The 24,375-nt window shown below is 45.5% G+C and overlaps 1 protein-coding gene across 8 annotated transcripts in view; it reads right to left on the reverse strand.

Annotated features, from left to right (window-relative positions):
* The window catches only part of cryzl1 (crystallin, zeta (quinone reductase)-like 1), a 119,352-nt gene that overhangs the window by 14,728 nt on the left and 80,249 nt on the right, over positions 1 to 24,375 (reverse strand). For 7 of the 8 annotated variants that reach the window (XM_072513362.1, XM_072513368.1, XM_072513367.1 and 4 more), the window contains 4 exons: positions 10,715 to 10,735; positions 4,960 to 5,058; positions 3,068 to 3,186; positions 102 to 207 (listed from right to left, as the gene is read on the reverse strand). In XM_072513362.1, coding sequence (XP_072369463.1) covers positions 102 to 207; positions 3,068 to 3,186; positions 4,960 to 5,058; positions 10,715 to 10,735 — 345 coding nt within the window. The remainder of the gene's footprint in view (positions 1 to 101; positions 208 to 3,067; positions 3,187 to 4,959; positions 5,059 to 10,714; positions 10,736 to 24,375) is intronic. The other variant, XM_072513369.1, reaches the window with a different exon arrangement.

A 24,375-nucleotide genomic window follows, 5' to 3' on the forward strand; every position in this document is an offset into this window, starting at 1 on the left:
ATAATGTAAAGCTATAGGCCTGGTTATTGAATTCCTAAGGGTCATTGGGTAGCGTTTACTTAAGTGCCTCAAATCCTCCAAAGAGGACTGGGAAAGGATACGCAGGTACTTCCCCTGTTGCATGCTTGATAGTTGCCACACTTCCTCATTTAGGAATGAAATGGTTGCTCCTTTGTGAAACAGAAATTGACTATCTGGTGGATCAAGCTGTGAAAGTAAATAAATAATTGGTTTAAAAGGGATATCAAATTATAATTTAACAATCATAAAATCTACCAAATATCAGAACTTTCTGCATGTTTTAAATGTCTTGTAAAATTTCTGCTTGCAACCCAAATAGTGCAGCTGTTTAAGACCTGGATTCACAAGTTTGATTTCCTGGTGTGTGCCAATTTAATTGATTTAATGTTAGTAGAAATGTTATAATTGGCTTTGGCACCAGTATTAAAAGGAGGAAAATTGTCATACTTTCCACTCCTGATCACTATACAGTAACCTTGGCTAGTATGTGCGTGGTGCATCCAGTCAAAAGTACATCACTGGTTACAAGAAGCACATCCTGTGTTTATGAAAGGCCTTACGTAAGGCTCTTTCTAGTTGTCTTGATAATCCACTTTAGACGGCAGCTAAATATACAGTGAATGGTAGAATCTCAAGAGTATTGACAGTCAGAGAGATATAGGTGTACAGGTCCACAGGTCACTGAAAGGGGCAACACAGGTGGAGAAGGTAGTCAAGAAGGCATACGGCATGCTTGCCTTCATTGGCCGAGGCACTGAGTATAAGAATTGGCAAGTCATGTTGCAGCTGTATAGAACCTTAGTTAGGCCACACTTGGGGAGTATAGTGTTCAATTCTGGTCGCCACACTACCAGAAGGATGTGGAGGCTTTAGAGAGGGTGCAGAAGAGATTTACCAGAATGTTGCCTGGTATGGAGGGCATTAGCTATGAGGAGCGGTTGAATAAACTCGGTTTGTTCTCACTGGAACGATGGAGGTTGAGGGGCGACCTGATAGAGGTCTACAAAATTATGAGGGGCATAGACAGAGTGGATAGTCAGAGGCTTTTTCCCAGGGTAGCGGGGCCAATTACTAGGGGGCATAGGTTTAAGGTGCGAGGGCAAGGTTTAGAGGAGATGTACGAGGCACGTTTTTTTTTTTATACACAGAGGGTAGTGGGTGCCTGGAACTCGCTGCCGGAGGAGGTGGTGGAAGCAGGGACGATAATGACATTTAAGGGGCATCTTGACAAATACATGAATAGGATGGGAACAGAGGGATATGGACTCAGGAAGTGTAGATGATTGTAGTTTAGCCGAGCAGCATGGTCGGATCAGGCTTGGAGGGCCGAAGGGCCTGTTCCTCTGCTGTACTTTTCTTTGTTCTAAGAGACATTGGCCTGAGATTGGAGTTTGTAAATATATATATATGTAATATATATAAGGATATTAGTGACCCAGATGGAGCTTTACAACAATCAAAACGTTTTTCAAAATTTTAAATGGTCCAAATCTCAAAATAGTCACATTCCTGGGCTATTGGTCCAGGCCTCTAGGTTATTTATCCTGTAACATGACCATAATGTTACTGCAAGGCTAACTAAAAACAGAGCACAGCAAATGCAACTTAAAAGTCGAACATCTGTATCTGATGTGCATGAACTTAAAAGTCCAATGTACAAAGAAACATTGCCAGAAGATTAGGAATGGGGATGGCCAAATTTTGAGAACATAATTAGTGCGTGGAAGTGGAGAGGAAGCAAGAGAAGGGGATTACTGAAACTATACCCTTAATTGCAAGCAGGAGGTCTGAATATCAAGGGGTCATTTTAAATATACGAGAAATAGGTAAAGAAAACACATCTGGTGAAAAACATAGCCACATACTGTGACAGTTAGTGGGTTTCAAGCTATTTTATTAAAAACTAGTTGATCTCCGGTGCTGTTGCACATAGAGAGCAAGACAAAAGGTAATATTCAAATAAACAAGGTTAGACTGTTCAGGGATGGAAATAGGAAAAAGACAGAAGGGATAGAGGAAGGGCAGGAGAAGACGAAAAGTGAAGGGAATGGGAAGAGAATGGCGACATGCAATTATGCTCAGTGGGATGGGAAAAGAGCGTGCCGTTCTTCCCTATTAGCACAATACATTCGGTTTACCTGATGTGGATTTGGTAGGAAAGTGATGTTTGAGGATGTTCTACTGCAATTGTGCAAAACTCTCTACTTATTTATGTTGCTGAACTCCAAATTTAAAAGTAAAATGTGATGAATCAATAATGTAAAGAAAGCAATTTTTTGGAGTAGAGATTATTAAGAGCATGAAGTTATGCTATTTAAAGACTGCACCATTATAAAAACAGTCCTGCTGTATGGGGTGCCAGAGTGTCAGTATATGACAGGGTAGGTGTAATACCCTTAGTGAACACTTCTAATACAGCATGGCCTACAGCATGACTAGTACCATAATGGTTTAGTCCTCGAGGGCACGGTTCCTATGAAAACGTTTATTGAAATGTAATCTTGGGTACCAAATTTAGTATACAACATACATCCACTATGCAGACAGAAGATACTGTATGGGAGATTAGATCATGGAACTATTTCCAATGAGCCTTGTGTATTCATTTAAAAAATCCTGCTAAAAAAAGCTAGGATATTAACATTAATCTAAGAAGGCATTCCTGTTTTGAGACAAGGCCTTGCCCCTGCACTTGCAAGTCACAAAAACAGACATGGAAATAAAATTCATACATCAGGATTTAAGGTTATAGATTTCACTTTATGCATTAGTAATAAAAGTATATTTGGAAATAAAAAGATAAGAGATAGGAAATCACACCACCCCTAACCTTTTGAATCCACCTTGTCATGATTGTTCTAAACGGTTCTGCAACTTAATAACTGGGTTTTCGTTCTCTCTCTGCATAAATCAGACAAGAGAAGGGAACCTTTGGGATTTACATTAACAATTGGATTTCGTATGAAGTTGAATGTCTTGTGTACTGGTGAATAGCGCTGCATTGACAAGTTACAAATGACCCGTATGTGTAAGCTTCTTGGACTACCTGCAGATTCTCCTCTGTTGTTACCCAGTGACCTGCAACAGCCAGAAGACTGAGAATGTCATGTTTATGTGGGAGATGCCGTTTGACAGCTGGTTCATCTTCCTTGCTGTAGAGCTGCACTGTAACACAGCAAAATATCAAAGCGCACACTGTTGTACCATCAAAGCTTAACTCACATAAGCAGATGAGAAACTAAGAAAACAACACTTGCAAAAACATTGGCACGAGAAAATTAGATTTCATGTTTTGCTCTAACGTTGTGGAAGAGGAATTTTAATCTCTGGGTTTGCATCATCAGGCTTAAATCATTACGAACCCACAATAAAACTGCAATTTATTTTAAGGAAATGTCTGTATTTGATTCAAAGAATACTAAATGTGCAGCTTTGAGCTCATTGATTTTTTTTAAATTAAAAAAAGCTTCTGCAATCCACACACCTGCGCCTGGTGAACAGGGTGGGGAGCCAACCTTCTCTGAGCGTCACTATTTGTTCTATGAGTCAGCCTGCTCCAAGATGACTCATAGCCCAAACTTTCATCTTTCATGACTTCCCCTAAATTGTAAGGCTGAGAATCCTGTATATTCTGATATAGAATATTGACACATCCACGTAATGTGCCCCCATCACTGCTAGTATATTTTGTTCAAACAAATGTTATCCAGGATCAAAAGAGATCTTACTTTAAAGGGAAGTCTAAATTACACTTCAATAGTTTGCTCAGTTCTAGGCTCAGTGTCGAGCTGTGTTACAGAATTCTAGAAAGAAAAATGCAACATTTCCCATCCATTAATTTAAAAAAGTAGATACATTTCATGTCTTTTTTGCCAAATTAGTAGTCACATTTTCACTTATTTCTGCTCGCCTGCTGACTTGCACATTCACCAATATTTATTGTTCAGTAATGTGCTGATGTTTTCCAAAATTGAACTTTAAAAATTGGTGACATTATATCAGAATTTTAGCATAAAGAAGGCTGAGTGGGTTAAAATCCACTCATCACTGATGGTTGGTAGTCTTTTCCTTCACTGATGCTTGCAAGATTCGTGTTTGGTTAGACTCAATTCAATGTAAATTCTAACTGTTGTGTAGAAATAAGAAAAATTCCAAACTGAAATTTTAATCAAGAGACGTAGCAGAATAGTCACTTCTGGAATGGAGGTGGGAGAGGGAAAATAAAGCAAATTAGAGAAAAACAAAATTAATTTGAAAGTAATTCCAACCCCTCCTTGCTTTAAGTGAAAACCATCTATTTTCACTGATCTTTGGCACGATAAACTGGAATAGTCTTTTGAAACATTTTAACAGTTCTTAACCACAAACCCTGGTGGTCATTAAAGTCTGGGCAGTCTGACGACAAGGATTAAAATCACAATTACTCCAGTTACACAGCTATAAAACCAAAACAGAATTAGTAACATATGGACCAATCCTTGGAATTAGCAAGTGATTTTAAAAATAAACTTTTAGTTGTCCCAAAGTCTCAAAGTTAGGGGGCGGGATTCTCCGGTCTGCCAGCCGTTTGCTTCCCTGCCCGACAGCGGGATTCTCCATTCCCGCCATCTGCCAATGGGATTTCCCATTGTGGCCACCTCACGCCACCAGGAAACCCGCGAGTGTGGGTGTACTGCTGGCGTAGTGGATAATCCTGCTGGCGGAGAATCCCGCAGAAGGTCTCCACCTCTGAGCCATACAGACAATAAACTTGCAGCTTGATTTTTGGTCTGTGTAGAGCAAAGGGCAACTGGCATAATTGCTTCAGGGTAGAAAAAGATAAAAGGGAATGTTAAAAAAAATGTCATAATATTGTGAAACATCCATGGAAGATTTAACATGGGTTAAATTGTGAAACTTCAAAAAGAATCGTGATTGGCACTTAATAACAATACAAACCTCCACAGTCCACCACAATGTTCACACCTAGACCACCAGTTTCTTCTAAACAACTGTCCACAAGGTCAACCTTCCCATCAGACAAGTTGATCACCCTGGCTACGAGAGAGCAGAAATCAAATTAGTTTGCTGTCCATTAGAACAATCATTCTCAACAATTGAAAAAACGGGAAAACATGTCATTATAATTGATAACAGAAAATGGTGGGCATATTCAGCAGATCTGGCAACATCTGTGAAGAGAGAAACATTTACTTTCTCAGTTAACGGGTGTGATCTAACCAAAGTAAAACAGAGTCCGTTCTGGCCGGGATTAGCGGAGTCGTTCCCGGTGCTTGGAGCGTCGGGAACAACCCCGCTATCTAATGGCACTCGGTCTTGCTTTCAACGCCATCCTGAGGCTGCACTTTAGCATCATTTCCTGCACTGAGGAGCTCCGACAGTGGAGCTCCTCAGTGCAAGAGGAGATTGGGATGCCAATTTTTAAAATGGTTTTTAAAAGTTTGTTAAATTTTTAAAATCCGATCAGCTGGGAGACACCCCCCAGGTTTGTGGGGACCAGTACTGTGCGCCACCTGGCTGGGGTCTCGGTGAGGCTGATAGATACTGGGTGGCTATTCGATCCGGCATCAGCAAAGATAAGAGAGTTCTTCGACTGATTAGCCATGCGAGAGTGGGTCCTGCCCAATGTGGGCGGGATCTAGATTACGAGATTCCGGCAGGTTGTTGCCGGTAGATCGGGCCTAACATTTATCATGAAAGATCATAGCATGAAATGTTAATTCTGTTTCTCCCTCCACAGATGCTGACAAATAGGAGTAATGCCAGCACTTTGGGCGGGATTCTCCGATCCTCCACCGGGTCGGAGAATCGCCTTGGATCGGCATGAATTCCGCCCCCGCCGTCCTCCGAATTCTCCAGCCCCCCAAAAATCGCCCCGGCGTGAATCGTGCTGCCCGCCTCGGAGAATGGCGGGAACCACCGTGACTCAATGGGCCCCGGGGCCGCCCGAATTCTCTGGGCCGCTTTGGGCCAAAGTCCCGCCCGTTTAACGAGGGTCCCGCCGGCGTAAATCAAGGTTGGTACCTACCGGCGGGACCCAGCTCGGTGGGTGGCCTCCGGGGTCCTCGGGGGGGGGGGGGGGGGGGGACGCGGGTCGACCTGGCCCCCGGGGGGGGGTTGCCCCCACGGTGGCCTGGCCCGCGATCGGGGCCCACCGATCCGCGGGGCGGGCCTGTGCCATGGGGGCACTCTATTCCTCCGCATCAGCCTTGCACCGATCCGCGATGGCCGACGCGGAGATGAACCCCCCTGCGCATGCGCGGGGATGACGACAGCAGACGCTGGCGCTCCTGCATATGCGCCAACTCGTGCCAGCCGGCGGAGGCCCTTCGGCGCCGGTTGGCGTGGCGCCAAGCCCCTTCCCGCCGGCTGGCACGCCGCAAACCACTCCGGCGCTGTCGTAACCCCCAAAAGGTGCGGAGGATGCCACACCTTTGGGGCGGCTCAACGCCAGAGTGGTTCCGGCCAGGGTTTGCGCCGTTATTTCCCGCCCTGCCGATTTGCGCAGAATCCCGCCCTTTGTTTTTACTTCAGATTTCCAGCATCCTCTATATTTTGCTTTTGTGATTTTTCCAGTCGACAAGAAAATAACCTCTCTACTTTGGAATTATGCATTTCTATTGTGTATCAAATACATTTAACTGAAATTAAAAGACAACATTATCTATTTGATAAACCAACTTTATTCAGTAAAAGTAAAAACAGTTAATAAATGTAAAAATTAAGAGGACAGCCAAATCTTATTGGTCTCTGAAGTTTTTTTGCAATTAGTGGCAAACAGCAGACGCAAGCACTGATACGTGAGATTAGTCAAATTACCCTATAGTTTCACTATCAATGTAGGTCATTACTTTAATAGGATAAAATATTACAAATCATTCAGCCAGATTGATAATAACATGGCTTGGCTAACTAGCGCTAATGATTTGTTGATTTGAATAAATGCAATAATTTTAAATATATTTTTAAAATATCACAACCACTTATTAAATATGAATTTATCATGTTACACAGTAATTAGGAATTGTAGTCATTCAAATTACATTCCCAAGATAACATTAGTAAGAAATGAACTCAAGGCCATTAATATGTAATATTATTGGTTTGATTACGGATTCAAATGTCACTAGTCAAACACATGGACAAAAGCAAATTACTGCGGATGCTGGAATCTGAAACCAAAGAGAAAATGCTGGAAAATCTCATCAAGTCTGGCAGCATCTGTAGGGAGAGATAAGAGCCAATGTTTAGAGTCCAGATGACCCTTTGTCACATCTTTGACAAAGGGTCATCTGGACTCAAAACGTTGGCTCTCTTCTCTCCCTACAGATGCTGCCAGACTTGCTGTGATTTTCCAGCATTTTCTCACAAGGGTCTGGATGCTCCATTTTGCTGGCTGCCCAGGGGTTCCCGACGGCATGGGGCTGTCCCACAATGGGAAACCCCATTGACCAGCCAGCGAAATGGAGCATCCTGCCGGCGTGCTGAACCAGAAATCTGGCGCAGCAGGATGGAGAATCCAGCCCAATGTCTTACCGACTAAGTCAAAATGTTTGTGCAGTGCTGCACTGCACCTGTACTGCTGCCTCTTTGAAATGTAGATTCATAAATTTGACAGATTTCATGTTTCACTGTTTAAATGGTGCCGTGTTACACTTGCAACCAGAGGCTGTAGTCTTAAAATGTGTGAAAACCTCATTTGCATAGAGAGCAAAAAAGACTCGTCTCCTGCCCTTCGTGAGCTCCTTATTTCTAATTGTTAACTGAACAAGTTTCCTCTTACTGTTCAGACGGTCTCAGCCCCAATCTCTCCAATAATCCTCTACACTCACAGTTGAAATGTGGATCTCTGACTAACTCACTTACAAATGTAGTGAAAATCCAATTATCTGCATTTAAATGTGAATGAACTTGCTGTAGGTCAAACAAGGACAAAAAGTTAATTTTCAAAATTGAATCAATAAAGCATAGCAGGACATCAAAACAATCAGCTTTTCTATTAAAAAAAAATGAAAGTCAGATTGTTATTTTTAACTGGGTGTAATAGTATCTGAAATGGCCCCTCACTTAAGAGCACTCTAAGGCAAGTGTGGTTATTTCACTGGCCCTTTTCTTTATCTGAAGAGTACAGTAATTGACCAGTTAGCCTTTTTCTCTACAGCAGCGGTAATACCTTATTTGATGTAAACAAAGTTACCTGGCACACAATCCTATTTTGCACTGCTCAAATCGAACAAAAAGGAATAATGGATGAATGAACATCTTCAGGGAGCAAACTCTGCAGAGGTTGAATAAACCAATTTCACTGGGAGTTAAAATCTCCTTTTCCAACTTGCGCACCCCCGCACCCCCGCACCCCCCCTCCCCCCCCCCCCCCCCCCCCACACACACACACACGGTACGTTTCCTGTAAACAATCATACTGTTTTAATGGGCCAAGATCTTGGCATGGAATCTTTGAACGGTTTGTGATTTCAGTGAGAACAGGTGACAATTTGAATCAGTCATGACTAAAAAATGTAAACCGTAGTTAAATAGGAGAGAGTCACCGTGATGCATTTCCACTTTCATGGAGGTGGAGAACCAATTAGAGTCCTACATTGGGGCTACTTTGCTCCAGCATTGTACTGACATCAGAGCAATCACTCAGAGTGCAGAGGCAGCTTCCTGGCAGAAGACCACTGTGCCATCTAAGCCAGAGGCTCCATGCCCAATGATGGTGGCACAGTGCAGCCTTTACTAGGCCTGCAAAGAGGTTTCAGTGCAGACCGGAGACAATTCTCCTGGCTTTGGGATTTCTTAATCTTTCACTTACTCTGCAGGCAACTGAGAGTGCTGCCACGCTGAGGTGTCCTTGCCTTCACCCACCTGGCCCAGTAGCACCCATCTCTCCCGCTGCATCATCGGGAGCCCACCTGCCATTTTTATAGGGCAGCGAGCACAGAGGTGGCCAATTAGGGGGCAGTCTTCGCAACGGTTGCACCAGAAGGTAGACGGAGGGCATGGAGCCCGATATTGGGGTCCTGACACCTGCCAGAAAATCCGGTCCATTACGTCACTGCAGATAAGTGGCTTTCTGCAGAAATAACAGGCTGTGGCAGACAGAATAGCACAGGATTGGAGTAATGGAAGTGATTGCCCCTGCCTGCTCCAGGAACTTAGCCCGTTGAAAGATTCCCCTTTCTCTTTAGATTGATAGTTCGCCCAGTACAGCCCAACTTTAGTGCAAGCATCTTCTTATGCATGTATATTTGGTGCTCAAAGATGCAAGGCATAATGCTTTACTAATTCAGAAGTCAGAATCAACATTTGATCAGAGGCATGAAGAAATGCTCTTAATGTTGCAGTGAAACCCTCTTTTTTTTCCCCCCTAAACAGATGTCAAAAATGTTTAGTGCCAAATACATTTATGCTTTCCTTTAGTCTTTTTTTATTCTAATGTAAGTCGAATTTTACCGTAACCATTTCACCATTAGAAAAGGTGTTGAACAAACAAGGAAATAGTTCAGTACAGAAGTCCTCATAGGGCCATCCTCACACACACCTGTTTGACAATGTAGATTGGCAATGAAATACGTCTCGAAGCTGAAACAAGAAGAGAATGTGCTGGAAAAACTCAGCAGGTCTGGCAGAATTCTAGGGAGTTACAGATGCTGTCAGACCTGCTGGGTTTTTCTAACATTCTCGGTTCTCGTTTCAATCGTAGCATCCACGGTATTTTGCTTCTCTCTAGAAACTGGTTGTACTGAGGGTTAGGAATGGTTCGGAAAGACCATTTTGTTTCGATGTTATACTATTGGATAAGTACGGTGACTATTGAAATATATCACAGTTGAAAAATTAGCAATGCTGGCAGGGGAATGGGGAGGACAGCTTTAGTATCAGTCACTGCATACAAAGAGACATAAAATCCAGAAGATAAAGTGTAAACACTCCAAATCCAAGCAGTATTCCGAGTGGTACAAATAATTCTCATTCCGTTTAGATGTCAGTATCTCACTGCTCGCTCTTATAGCCATTGTGCACTTTACATCCTCAACCATTCGATCAGCAAGCATTTCTGTCCGCTTTATATACTTGAACTGATTTTGCCAGAACTCTGCAATGTGACACGGCTGGGCTCCACAGCACTGTGGCAACAATGAAACAACTGAGCAAATGCACACACATTGTTTATAAGTCAGTCATTACTTTTATTTTCTGTTCAAAATCATGCCCCAAAAATGCATTGCATGCTTACTGGGTTTTCAGGGTACAGTTCGGCTCTTTTTTGCAATGCCACTGTTGTAGTTTTCAGGGGGGAGGGGGGGAAAGAGGATAGAACAAAACAGCATTATTAAACCCCTGGAAATTTTATACTCTCAAAAGAATAATAATGGAACTCCACCTATTTTGTTAAATCCTGGTCAGAAAATATTCTGGCCACTTGGAACACCATTGCCTGACATCATTTCTTGGCTCCTCCAGAAGCCGCAGCACCACATGATTGATATTACAACATTGCCACCAAAGTCACCACTGCCGTTGGCACAGTACTAGAGTATAAATGGGGCATTATTTAACAGTCTGTCAAGTCCATCTCAGATAAGGGGGGGGTGGGGGGGATTATTTCTGGCTTTTGTAGTCAGTTTGGGTTAGAACAGAGAGGCTTTATTGAAATTGTGTTTCACATTACTCAGAAACGATGACTTACCGACCAAAGGTTGTCTGATGCCTGCGGAAATACAGCCACAAGTGCAGAGACAGGAAATAAAAGGAAGAACAAAGTGAAACATTTTGGAAAATTATCCTTCAAAGCAGTAAAAAGGTTAAGACATGCAAAATACAGCAGTATAATTTAAGTACACACACCTGAAGCATGATAAATAGATGCCAAAATCTAAGACCACCTTAATTTGAAGGAGAGCAGTATAGCATTATTGAATTGCAATAGCAGATTCAAGATGAACAGCTGTTAAGTGTGCAATCTACGTATTGTATGTTACTTGATATTTTCAAGTTTTAAACAGATTATAGACTTAAAATGCACTACTTCATCGGTGTAAATGTCAGAATTAAGTTATGAATACTGAATCTTTAAACTTGATGCAGTTTAGTTATTTCCTTACATCATCTCCTGGCATATTGTATAGTGAATAAGTGCACTGTATAACATCAAGCTGAGAATAATGGAAGACTGATGCAATATAAACTGAGAATGTCTTGATAAAGCAAGACTACAGAATCCAACTTTCGGATGCAAATGTGCAAAGGATAGGACTGGGGGTAACTCATAGATCAGATTCAAACAAGTGATCAAATATTACTGTAGACATAACTTATGGAACTTAGAGGCTGGTGATAACAACATGATTAAGATAATCACTCTATCAGCATTGCAAAAACAAGGTCAAAAATTAAGAATTGACAAAGGTATTATTAAATTATAGATTCCTCTTCCAAAAGACAAAGGGATAAGCTGTGAAAATAAAACTTGAAAATCTACCAAAAGATAGACAGAAGGGAAATGAAACTATAATGTTAAATATACATGATAGGCAAACACTATGTCAATTAAAGTGGCAAGAAGAAAAAACAATGTATACCAAGTCAAAATGGCAAATATTCAAAGGTCAAAATACACATGATTTAGAGAAATCAGTGTGGTACTGAAAACTGAGAAGATACACATGGGCCGGGAACAGAAACTTCCACAGGAGACACCGGCTGAATTGATACTGGGGCCGGGATTCTCTGAGCCCGCGCCGGGTCGGCGTTGGGACACGATTCTCCGGCGACCGGAGAATCGCCGTCTATCGCGCCCGCGCGGTAGACACGGCACCAGTTGGGGGCCGCTGAAAAAAAAAAAAAAAAAGAGGCCCCCGTGGTGATCCTCCGCGGTCGGCCAGCCAAATTCCCGCCGGGTTCCGCTGAGTCCTGCTGGCGTGGTTCCAACCTGGTAACACCCCGCGGGAGTTTGGACCCGCGGCCGGGGTGGCCGTCCTGGTGGGTGGGGCGTGGGGGGCTCCACGGCGGCCAGGCCCGCGATCGGGGGCTACCGATCGGCGGGCACCTGCAATCTGGAGGGGGCCCATCTCCTTCCGCGCGGGCCCACTGTAGGACTCCGCCACATTGCACGGCACCGGCGCGGAAATGGCTACCATACACAGGCACCAGCGTGGAGACGGGCACCACGTGCATGCGCGGACTCGCGCCGACAGTGCAAGGCCACATATCGGCGCCGGAGCAGCGTGCAGCACTCCGGCGCCGTGCTGGCCCCCTGAATCGCTGGGCCAGGAGGCCCGTTGACGCCGGCGTGCACCACTCCGGTGTTTATGCCAGCGTCAACACTTGGCTGGGATTTCGGAGAATCCCGGCCTGGGCGTCTGCAAGAGCACTCAACTGAACGCATGAACTCATTATTGCTGTATGGACCTTGTGATTACCCACTCGCGTTTACACAAAAGAACAGGACCAAGCTATGAATATATAACAAATTTCCAGACACAGGTGATCAACTTTGCTGCAGAACAAAGGACAGACAAAAAAAACTATCATACTCCACAATGGGCTGATGGTTGGTCAGATGAGGACAATGGGTCTTGATTGAATCATCCTGGATAAAACAGGAGTATCCTGTTTTCCAATAACAAGTCGGGGTCTGGATGGGACAATGGCCAGTTGGGGGTGTATACCTCTGCCTCTTGCTACCAGACCAGTATAAAGGAAGGATCATTGGAACAGACCCCAGGCACAACCATTGCAAGAGACCCTGGGTTTCGAAGCCCAGAGAAGATATCCACATCGAGTGATCGTAGCCTGGCTAGCCTCCTTCAGTCAGTGCCGATAACACCTAGAGCTCAGCTGTGAGTTTGAGTCATACTTTGTTGAGTGAGGGAATTATGAATAAAATGGCGAAGCTGATTTGTCTTCTGTTTTGCAAATAAGGGCGCCTGGGTAAAACCTTTGATTAATACACTGTTCGAAGTACCTGAGATTTTACAGATACAATATCAGCGTTGTGCTCGAGAAGTTGGATTGCATTCGCACTCCAGTAACTTCACTGAAAACTGATTTCCTTTGCGCCAATACTGCAGTCAGTCATCAACAGTGCCACTAAAGAACACTTATTCATCAATACCTATTAACTGATCCAGATTTGGTATACTCTTACGGTATCAATGATTGTGATGGCGAATGAAGGCTGCATCAGTAGGAGATTCCCAGTCGCCGAGGTTCCCTTGCAACTGGAACTGGACCTACCCATGTGTCTGTTGATACACAACGGCATACCCATGTTAAAGATGTCCTGCACCTAGGCGTCTACCTAGAGGAAACCAGCATCCACACACCACACGCACGAAAATGACACGGACAGGGTGGAAACTTTTCAACCTCAACTGGTTGAAATCCAAGAAAACCCAAAGGACATCGCCGTGGAACTTCAGTATGCGGATGACATAGTCATCTCCACTCTCTCAAAAGAGAATTTCCAAACCGTGCTTGACACTTTCGCGGAAGCATTCCGAAAAATCAATCTCAGCTTCAAGCCCAAGAAGACTCAACTCCTTTACCAACCCACTGCAGGGCAAGTTCTGGTCTCCCTTCATCAAGATCAACGGACAAACTGCATCAAACGTGGAATATTTCCCTTACCTGGGGAGCCACCTCTCTTCTCAAGGCCGACATCAATGCAGAGACCTAACATCGCATTCAATCCATGAGTGCCTCCTTTGGATACCCAAGGATGAGAGTCTTGACTACCACAACATCAGTGCTGGCACGAAGATCCTAGTGTAAAAGGCTGTCGTCCTCCCAACTCTTCTATACAGCTCAGAAACATGGACGGTACCATCAACACTGTCTGAAAAGGATTTTCCGCATCAGCTGGGAGGACAGGCATACTAACATCAGCGTGCTTGAAGGAGCCAAGAGCAGCAGCATCGTGGCCATGATCATCAGCTGGGCCGACCACGTGCTTCGGATGTCAGAGTCCTGACTGCATAAGCAGATTTTCTTTGCGCAGCGCAAGGAAGGCTTCTGAACAAGAGAAGGGCAAAGGAAGCACTTCAGAGACACCTTGAAGGCTTACCGCAAGAAATGCAACACCGACGTTAACACCTGGGAGACCTTGTCTCAGAAGAGACCCACTTGGAAGAGCCTCCCTATTGAAGGGACACAATTCTTTGAGGATGCCCGACAGCAAGAGGAAGCCAGGAAAAGGAGCCTGAGAAAGGAATACCAGTGATCTAGAGAGCAAGGAATAATCCCACCTCCTGGAAACATCCGTCAAGTGTGTGGTCGAAGATGTGGCTCTAGGATCGGGCTCATCAGCCATGCAAGAACTCACAGAACCCATCACCAGTAACACAGTTTCTTAGGTGGGCAATCATAATCGTTAAAAAGTGATCGCCGAAGCAGAAGAAGAAGAATTGCTTGCCAGTGTTATATTCACAGTTCCCAAGATAATGAAGCAACTCAGGCCAGCCAACATCAGAACTATTCTCAGGCTTAGAAGTGTGAGATATTATTTAATATAATACTTCCATCCTTGAATCGGCTGAATTGGAGCTCAAGCCTGCCAAAATAAAAAAGGACAGCGTGCTGATGCCATGTAACATCTTGTCTATATCTTGTGCACTACTGAAGGTTGTAAACTGGACAGAGTGCATTCAGATGGATTTATGATAAATCCTAACAGCAAGATTATTCTGTACACAATTATATATATTCATTTTTTGCTCTAACATTTAATTCTACTTTCGCAGAATAATAGCAATAAACAGTTTTGGGGATATTGCTCATCTTTATGGACCACTTGAATATCAATATCATTGCTCAGGAGATCATCTGAACACATGGGTTGCAGAGTTCACACCAGTGACAACCTGATCTACTGAGATATGGGCCACAAATGTTTAGTTATTGGAAATCTCATGACACCCTGGGCTAGGGCAGCACTCCCACACACATTTAATAGAGGGCAAAAAAAAAAGATAAGGATCATTGACTTGGTTGGATATCTTCCTGTTGGTTCCTTTCTCCAGTTGGGTGTTCTCTTTTCCTTCAGTTTTTAATGGTCTTCACTATAGAGTTGCAGAGACAGCAGGCAGCCAGTAGACGAGAGAGAGGGAAGAAAACACAGCTTTCTACTTCGAGGGTCTCGTCTTCCACTGGGTTCTCTCGGAAAAATCCCACCTGGCAGGAACCAAACGTTGTCTGTTGCCAGGCAGAACATGTCCCTGGCCAACCCATTGGCTGCCAGCCAACCAAAGGAACCAAATCCTTCCAATCTGCTGGCTGCCAGAAAGTCTGGGATTTCCTTTCCCAAATTCAAAGCCTGAGGACCTCGTGATCCAGGTGTCAAGCTATTTCAAACTTTGAATTCTGTACTTCCTCCACTGGATTTAAAGGTGCATCTTAATTAACAATTCCCGGATCAAAAAAAAAAATCAATAAAGCTAAAAGGAATAAAATGGGAACAAAGGGAAATTAAAAGGAAGTACTCTAACAGAATACAAGGCACTTCTCCACAGAATGTAAATAAAAATGAAGAATTATCCCCCAGCCCCTGGTCTGCAGAATGGTATTAAGTGGTTTCAGATTGTGTGTTGAAGGTAAAGGGTAAGGTTGCCATAGTCCCAAATAGCACAGTGGTTAGCACTGTTGTTTCACCGCACCAGGGTCCCAGGTTCGATTCCCAGCTTGGGTCACTGTCTGTGCGGTGTCTGCACGTTATCCCCGTGTCTGTGTGAGTTGCCTCCGGGTGCTCCGGTTTCTCCCACAAGTCCCGAAAGACATGGGGCGGGATTCTCCACTCACGCACCGAAGTGCCCACGCCGTCGAGGTTCACGACGGCGCAAAACGGCCCCGATCCCGACCGATTCAGGCCCTGACAATGGGCTAGGATCGGGGCCGCGTCATCTACACGCGCCAGGCCTCGTCCCCGCGTAAAGGCGGCACCGCATAGATGACGCGGCCGGCGCCGCATAACTGGCGTCACCCGCGCATGCGTGGTTGCCGTCCTCTGAGTCCGCCCCGCAAGAAGATGGCAGACGGATCTTGCGGGGCCGCGGAAGGAAGGAGGTCCTCCTTCAGAGAGGACGGCCCGACGATCGGTGGGCATCGATCGCGGGTCATGCCACATTTGAGGTATCCCCCGGTGCAGGATCCCCCCTCCCCCCGCAGCCCCCCCCCCCCCCCCCCAGCGTTCCCGCGCTGTTCCCGACGGCAGCGACCAGGTGTGGACGGCGCCGGGGGGAACCCGCCGTTTTGGCCTGGCCGCTCGGCCCATCCGGGCCGGATAATAGCGGGGGTGCCGGAGAATTGGTGCCGGCAATTCTCCGGCCCATGGAACTAGACGGGGCCGTTCCCGCCGCTTGGGAGAATCGCGTTGGACCGGCGTCCCGGGAAATTTTGGCGGCCCAGGCGATTCTCCCAACCGGCACGGGAGTGGAGAATCTCGCCCATGCTGTTTGGTGAATTGGACATTCTGAATTCTCCCTCAGTGTACCCGAACAGGCGCCGGAGTGTGGCGACGAGGGGATTTTCACAGTAACTTCATTGCAGTGTTAATGTAAGACTACTTGTGATAATAATAAAGATTATTAAATGCCCTGAGGCTGCTTTCCCCTTTGAGGGGGAGGGGGGGGGGAGGGGGAGCTAACTGGTGATGATTTAACCTGAGGATCACCACACCTCAGGCGAGGGGCCAGGTTGAGAAGGCAGGGCCTTCATTAAGAAGCTTGCTCTACATCACAAAAGAACTATCTAGCAAACAACCAGCCCCCATTGTGTGATGTAGTAGCTCTCTAATAGAGCAAGTGGGAGGAAAAGATAGAAACTGGTGGTAATTTTTACTTTGAGTGATAGTAAATCAGCCACCTGCTTTGCGTCTCTCTATATTTTTACTTCAACTGAAATTAAAAGGTAGAGATGGAAAATGGAATGCAGATTGATTATTGCCCATTTCACAGTCAAAATTAGCCCCACTGTCATTTCCATTACAAGATGCATAAAAGTTGATTAGTCTTTCCAAGGCACCCTTCACACATCAATATTATTGTTGATTATATTAAAACATTCTATCTTCAATGTTCCAATGATAGGGAAGACCAAATTCAGCTTGGATAAGGAGATCCATATGGAAATGTGAATCACCCACCGGAGTCGAATTGCACTAGCTTTACAATCCCCTTGCGATTGTAAAGTAGGATACAATTGATGTTCCACGCCAAGAAAATTTATGCATGGCGTGGAATAAGAAGGGATTCTCAGGGAATCCCACTATTGGACCGCCATCTTAGCAGCCCCCCCCCCCCACCCCCGGCAAGGCAACCCCCCACCCCTAGATTGCCTGGCTGCCCCTCCCCCCACCTGAAAGTATTGGGGTGATCCCTGTGAAATCATGTTTGAGTGATTGGAATGCACAGTGCAGTTTCATCTCTTTGATGTGGCCGTGGTTTACAAATGTTGGAGTTTCACCCCCTTATGCCAGTGAAGCATGAAGGGCTACGAGTGGATCAAAGTGGCAGATGGTTTTTACCAGCTGTCAATCACTACCAAAGCTATGAATGGATTGCAGACAGTGAATCTGTAGGAACCAGACAGAGGCACAACTGCTCACCTTCAGGAATGGACGTGGAGCTGCATGCTAAGTATTGCAACTATAATGCTTCCCACAACCCCTGTCTGGACTGCTCTCTAGCTTCCATAAGATGTCTCTTTTCTTGAGAGAGAGAGAGAGGGGGGGGTGGAATATGCGAAGGAGGTTACTTTAGGCTGCGGGAGCCTCTATTACAGTGGTCCCTGGGAGGGGGCTGGGCACCCAGGCAATCCGGTGGCGAGGGTCTGTTGTGCGGTGCGGGGGGAGGGAAGGGTGGTGGTCAGATGTGGGGTGGAGGGGTGGCCTTGGATGGTCCCCATCATCGAGGGTCTGGTGTGGTGAATCTCACGGTGGGCCTAGGGGTCAACAGTTGCCTTCTTGGTCCACCATGTCAGATTCATGATTGTAGAGACCACAAGTGGACCTCGCCCATGTGCTTCCTGGCCGCAGGGACTGGGAGATCAGGGGAGGGTGGAACATGGCCCATCAGGCCCACTGGTGAAGCATGGAGTTCAGGTCGGTGCCCAGCACCGATCCAGATTTTGCCCTGATGCCCATTTCTCCGTCCCATTGGGGAATGCATTCTGGGCACCCTGGGAATGAAGAACCCCACCCGTGGTCTTCTGAAGCAATTATCAGGCAATTTACCCCTGAAGAAGAATGCACATTGGACAATATCAGATTACAACCAGGTATGGACAAATCAGTTTATAAATTTGCTTTGTAGTAAATTGCCTGATAATTGCTTCAGAAGACCACGGGCGGGGTTCTTCATGCCCAGAATGCATTTCCTAATGGGACAAGAATGATGTAAACTTGAGTAGTTTGCCTCTGAACTGAAACCAGGGGCTACAGTCTGTGCTCAATACACTCAACAGCTGCAAATGCATAAAATCACATCACCAGCTAGGCAACAGTAGCACTCTGGATAGTTATTAGTGGGGCAGGAGAAAGGTTAACTAATGTGATGTCGCAAGGGGCTGGGGATCGTGATAGGTGGGGTGGAGCTCATTCAGTTCAATAACTCAAGTTATCTAAATACAAAAATCTGAATGTTTATATAAAAGGTCTTCAGATATTTAGCAAAACAGAAAGGGAATAATCACTTGGCTCTTCTTTGAGCCTAACCTATACACAGTACATGCCTATTTAATCCTGGCTAATCAGTTTCCCAGGGAAAGCTCAATACAGTATATTATCAGCACAGGTTCCTGTACAGGCCAAAGTTCAATCCAAATTAAAGTTTACATAAAGTCCGAGGTCAGCAACAATTTTATGATCTCGGACCAGACCCCAGCATTTGCTTGCATACCGGGCAGAAACCGCAATACTTTTTTTTAAATTTGTAAAACTGTGAGGAAAGGATATTTCGCTCCAGAAGTGTTGCCACGCATAAATAAGGATGTGGCATATTAAACCAAACTTTATTGCAAACACAGCATTAAACTAAAACAGAAAATACTGGACATTTTCAGCAGCTCTGAGAGCATCTGTGGAGAGAAAATGGAGCCAACGTTTCAAGTCTGGATGACTCTTTGTCAAAGTTAGGAGAGAACCAGAAATGGGGTCAGATATATACTGTAATTGAGGGGCGTGGAGATTGACAAAGACCTCGAGGATAGAAGACAAAAGGAATATAAAATAGGTGTGATTAAGGCTAAGAATGGTGCTGTAAAGTGGCACATAAAGAAATTAGAATACACTGGGCTTCACTGGAACATTGCAGTAGGCCAAGGGCGGACTTGTGGACACGAGAGCAGGACGGTGAGCTGGAATGGCAGCGAGAGGAAGGTCTGGGTCGTGCTTGCGGATGGACCGGAGGTGTTCAGCAAAGCGGTCACCCAGTCTGTGTTTCGTCTTTCCAATGTAGAGTGGACCGCATTGGGAGCAGCAAATGCAACATACCAGATTGAAGGAGGTGCACGTGAAGCACTACAAACTGGAGGAACAGCATCTCATCTTCCGATTAGGCACATTACAGCCTTGTGGACTCAACATGGAGTTCAACAACTTCAGACTGTGAACTCTCCTCCACCCCATTTTTATTCTACAGCTGTAAGTCCCCTAAACTACAGTATAATTCTGACTCCCATTTCTCTCTAGCTTTGACAAAGTCATCCAGACTCGAAACGTTAGCTCCCTTCTCTCTCCACAGATGCTGTCAGACCTGCTGAGATTGTCCAGTATTTTGTGTTTTTGTTTCAGATTCCAGCAACCGCAGTAATTTGCTTTTATCACTGTATTAAACTACAATAACATCACAGAAATATAGCTTACAGTTTATAGTTTACAGCTTATAGTTAAACAATGCTAAACAATAAAAAGAAACATTTCAACTTTGAACTGATGCTTTCTTTTTCTGTGCTCAGCGGTTAGCACTGCTGCCTCACAGCGCCAGAGACCTGGGTTCAATTCCAGTCTTGGGTGACTGCCTGTGTGGAGTTTGTATGTCTAAGGATGTGCAGGTTAGTTTATGGGGATAGGGTGGGGTGGACGGGGGAGTGGACCTGGGTAGAACGCTCTTTCAGAGGGTTGGAACAAAAGAAAAGTACAGCACAGGAACAGGCCCTTCGGCCCTCCAAGCCTGTACTGACCATGCTACCCGTCTAACCTAAACCTCTCTACACTTCCGGGGTCCGTATGCCTCTATTCCTATCCTATTCATGTATTTGTCAAATGTCACTATCGTACATGCTTCCACCACCTCCTCTGACATAGAGTTCCAGGGACCCATTACCTTCTGTGTAAAAAAACTTCCCTTGCACATCTCCTCTAAACTTTGTCCCTTGCACGTTAAACCTATGTCCCTGAGTAATTGACTCTTCCACCCTGGGAAAAAGCTCCTGACTAACCATTCTGTCCATAGCCCTCATAATTTCGTAGACTTCTATCAGGTCACCCCTCAACCTCCATCGTTCTAATGAGAACAAATCAAGTTTATTCAACCTCTCCCTTACCAATGCCCTCCATACCAGGCAACATCCTGGTAAATTCTGTACCCTCTCCAAAGACTCCACATCCTTTGGTAGGGTGGCGACCAGAATTGAACACTATATTGCAAAATGAAAGAGAAAATGCCAGAAAATCTCAGCAGGTCTGGCAGCATCTGTAGGGAGAGAAAAGAGCTAACGTTTCGAGTCCAATAACTCTTTGTCAAAGCTAACAGACAGAGAAAGTGGGAAATATTTATACTGTGGAGTGAGAATGAAAGATGAGTCATAGCCACAGAAATCCAGGGAAGCCGGGTGCTAATGGCCACAGAAACCAAGGGGAAAGAGTGCTAATGGCAGTCCCCAGAGAGAACAGAGAAACTAACATCAGAGGGTGAGCTGTAGATGTGGGGGGGGATTATAGTCCAAATGTGGCCTAACTGAGGTTCTATACAACTGCAGCTTGACTTGCCAATTTTTATACAGTGCCCCAGTCGACGAAGGCAAGCATGCCATAAGCCTTCTTGACTACCTTCTCCATCTGCATTGCCACTTTTGGTGACCTGTATGTTGGTATACCCAGATCCCTCTGCATGTCAATCCTCTTAAGGGTTCTGCCATTAACTGCATATTTCCCATCAGAATTAGACCTTCCAAAATGCATTACTTCACATTTGTCCGCATTAAACTCCATCTGCCATCTCTCCGCCCAAGTCTCCATAGAATCATAGAATATACAGTGCAGGAGGCCATTCAGCCCATCGAGTCTGCACCGGCTCTTGGAAAGAGCACTCTACTTAAGCTCATGCCTCCATCCTATCCCCGTAACCCAGTAATCCCAGCTAACCTTTTTTGAACACTAACGGACAATTTATCATGGCCAATCTACCTAACCTGCACATCTTTGGACTGTGGGAGGAAACCGGAGCACCCGGAGGAAACCCACACAGACACGGGGAGAATGTGCAGACTCCACACAGACAGTGTTCCAAGCCGGGAATCGAACCTGGGACCCTGGAGCTGTGAAACTGTGCTAACCACTGTGCAACCGTGCTGCCCCAACCGATCTATATCCTGTGTTGTATCCTCTGACAATCCTCATCGCTATCTGCAATTCCACCAACCTTTGCATTATCCGCAAAATTACTAATGAGGCCAGTTATGTTTTCCTCCAAATCATTTATATATGCTACAACCAGCAAAGGTCCCAGCAATGATCGCTTGTGGAACACCACAAGTCATAGCCCTCCATTCAGAAAAGCACCCTTCCATTGCTACCCGGTCTTCTATGACCGAGCCAGTTTTGTATCTATCTTGTCAGCTCACCTGATCCCGTGTGACTTCACCTTATGTGCCAGTCTGTCTTGAGATTGGTGCAGACTCAATGGGCCGAATGGCCTCCTTCTGCATCACCCATTATAGGACAAAAAACACTTAAATATAGTTCGTAAACACAGGATAACTTGCCAATCTTTGTATAGGGAGATCTTTTGAGAGACTGCTTGAAGAGAGAGAGAGAGAGAGAGAGAACGAGACCCTGTCAGATTAATACTGAATCTCGGACAGCCTTCTACAGAACCTGCTGTTCAGCTCGCAGCCAAAAGTAAAATAAACTCTGCCTGCTACAGCCCAAACTTCTCCCATTAATTACATCACCACATTCCGCTCAAATTCCATAACATACTTGCTTAAGTTTAAACACAATGGGCTGGATGCTCCGTAGCCCGCCATCAAAATAGTGATCGGCGATCAGGTGGAAAATGGATTCGGACGCCGGGATCGGTGCTGGTTTGATGCCGGTCCGCCATGCTCTGCCACCTCCAAACTGTTGTCATCGTGATGCGCACCGTTTCAACGGCGTTGGCGCATCATCAGCCGGCCCAATTGCGATGCTCCGCCCCTGATGAGCCGAGTTCCCGACGGCACGGGCCACGAGTGGTCCCAAAAGTGCAGGAACCCGGCGTGCCAGCTGCGGACAGTGTCCACGCCACCACACTTGGCCAGGATCCATGCAGCTGGTCGGGGCGTGCATCTGCTAGGGCTGGGGGGACTATTGGGGGTGGCCAGGAGGTGGGCTGGTTAGGTTTGCGCAGAGCCGGCGCCATGTTTTACGGCACACCTGGTGCAGGTTATCAGCCGTGCACATGCTTGGCCCAGGACCTGGCCAGTCTCCGGCTGTTTTCGGCACGGTCCACGGGTGTTTAAACTTGCTGCAGGTGCTAGCCCCTCACCGATACTGGAATTTATGAGGGTTTTGCGCCGATTCTTCGGTCGCGAAATTCCACACATGTTCCGCTGGCATCAACACTTAGTCTCCCAAACGGAGAATCCAATGTCTCTACTTATCTATTCACCAGAAATCATAACAAAAACCCATTGTAGACATTGTTTCAAGGAGTTTTGGAACTAATGTCGAAATGTTTACCATGCGCCAGCCAGGAGTCGAACCTGGAATCTTTTGATCCGCAGTCAGGCACGTTATCCATTGCACCACTGGCCCACAGCACTCCTTACAGACATAAGATTGGCTTAAAAGATCTCACTTTTATAGATGATGATCTCACTTTTACAACATTTTAATTGTACCTTCAGCAACCACAGAGTTTGGCTGTCTTTTTTTTAAAATCCTGGTTTGAAAATATTACTGCAACAGATACATACAATACAATATACACACCGATTTCTTACATTAATCACACAAACATAACAGTATGCACACAGCAAATTCATCATTCTCCAAGGCACCTTCCTTGTATTCACCAAGTTGGCTTTTCCCTAGCAGGACTCCGTGCTCGGTTTATATCATTTGGTAAGGCTACACAGCGGATTCTCGTTGCACTGATACCCAATAGGTGTTTCCATCAATCTACAATGTGACTTCTGGGTTGATTTCATGTGGTCATTTTTGTAGTGGGAAACTGTCAAAGACTGGAGAATCTTATGAGAAAAGTACCAACTTTCCAGCATACAGCTCCTGGTGACACTACATTTATTAATTTTTTCTTCTCCAAACTTCCCTCCCCCAATCATAGAATAGAATAGAAACTCCACAGTGCAGGAGGCCATTCGGCCCATTGAGTCTACACATGACCCTCCGAAAGAGCACCACACGTAGGACCCCCCTGATTGGTTGGGTAGGCTGGGTCGATGTGGACTGCACTGATTCAGTGTAGCGAGAGCCAGACCTCCAACACTTGATAAGATGCAACACGATTTTATTTAACATCTAAACTAATATACATGTTCAACTGTGGGTTGACACTATGCTGACTTGACTGGAGACCTGATACTAGCCTAACCAGACTTACTAGCTACCACATGGTGTTTGCACTGGACAGCTCACTAACTCTGACTGTCTCAGAGGCTGGGTCCCGAGAGAGCGGGAAAACTGGTGCCCTCTGGCTTTATAGTGGTCGTGTCCTGTCTGGTGATTGGCTGCTCTGTTCTGTGTGCTTACTGGTCATCCTGTGTGTCAATCACTGCCTGTCAGCACTCCATTATATACATAGATGTATATTATGACACCCCCCATATCCCTGTAAGCCCATAACCCCATCTAATCATTGGGCAATTTAGGCAACCTTTGGACACTAAGGGTCATGGCGAATCCACCTAACCTGCATACCTTTGGACAGTGGGAGGAAACCGGAGCACCCGGAGGAAACCCATGCAAACACGGGGAGAAGTGCATACTCCACACAGTCACCCAAGGTTGGAATCGAACCTGGGTCCTGGCGTTGTGAGGCAGGAGTGCTAACCACTGTACCACCGTGCTGCCCATGATGAGGAGGAATTTCCTTCAACTAAATGTTGGGCAGACAGAAGCTATTCTTTTCAAAC

The sequence above is a fragment of the Scyliorhinus torazame genome, chromosome 8 (genome assembly GCF_047496885.1).
Source record: "Scyliorhinus torazame isolate Kashiwa2021f chromosome 8, sScyTor2.1, whole genome shotgun sequence".
In the NCBI taxonomy this organism is placed as follows: Eukaryota; Metazoa; Chordata; class Chondrichthyes; order Carcharhiniformes; family Scyliorhinidae; genus Scyliorhinus; species Scyliorhinus torazame.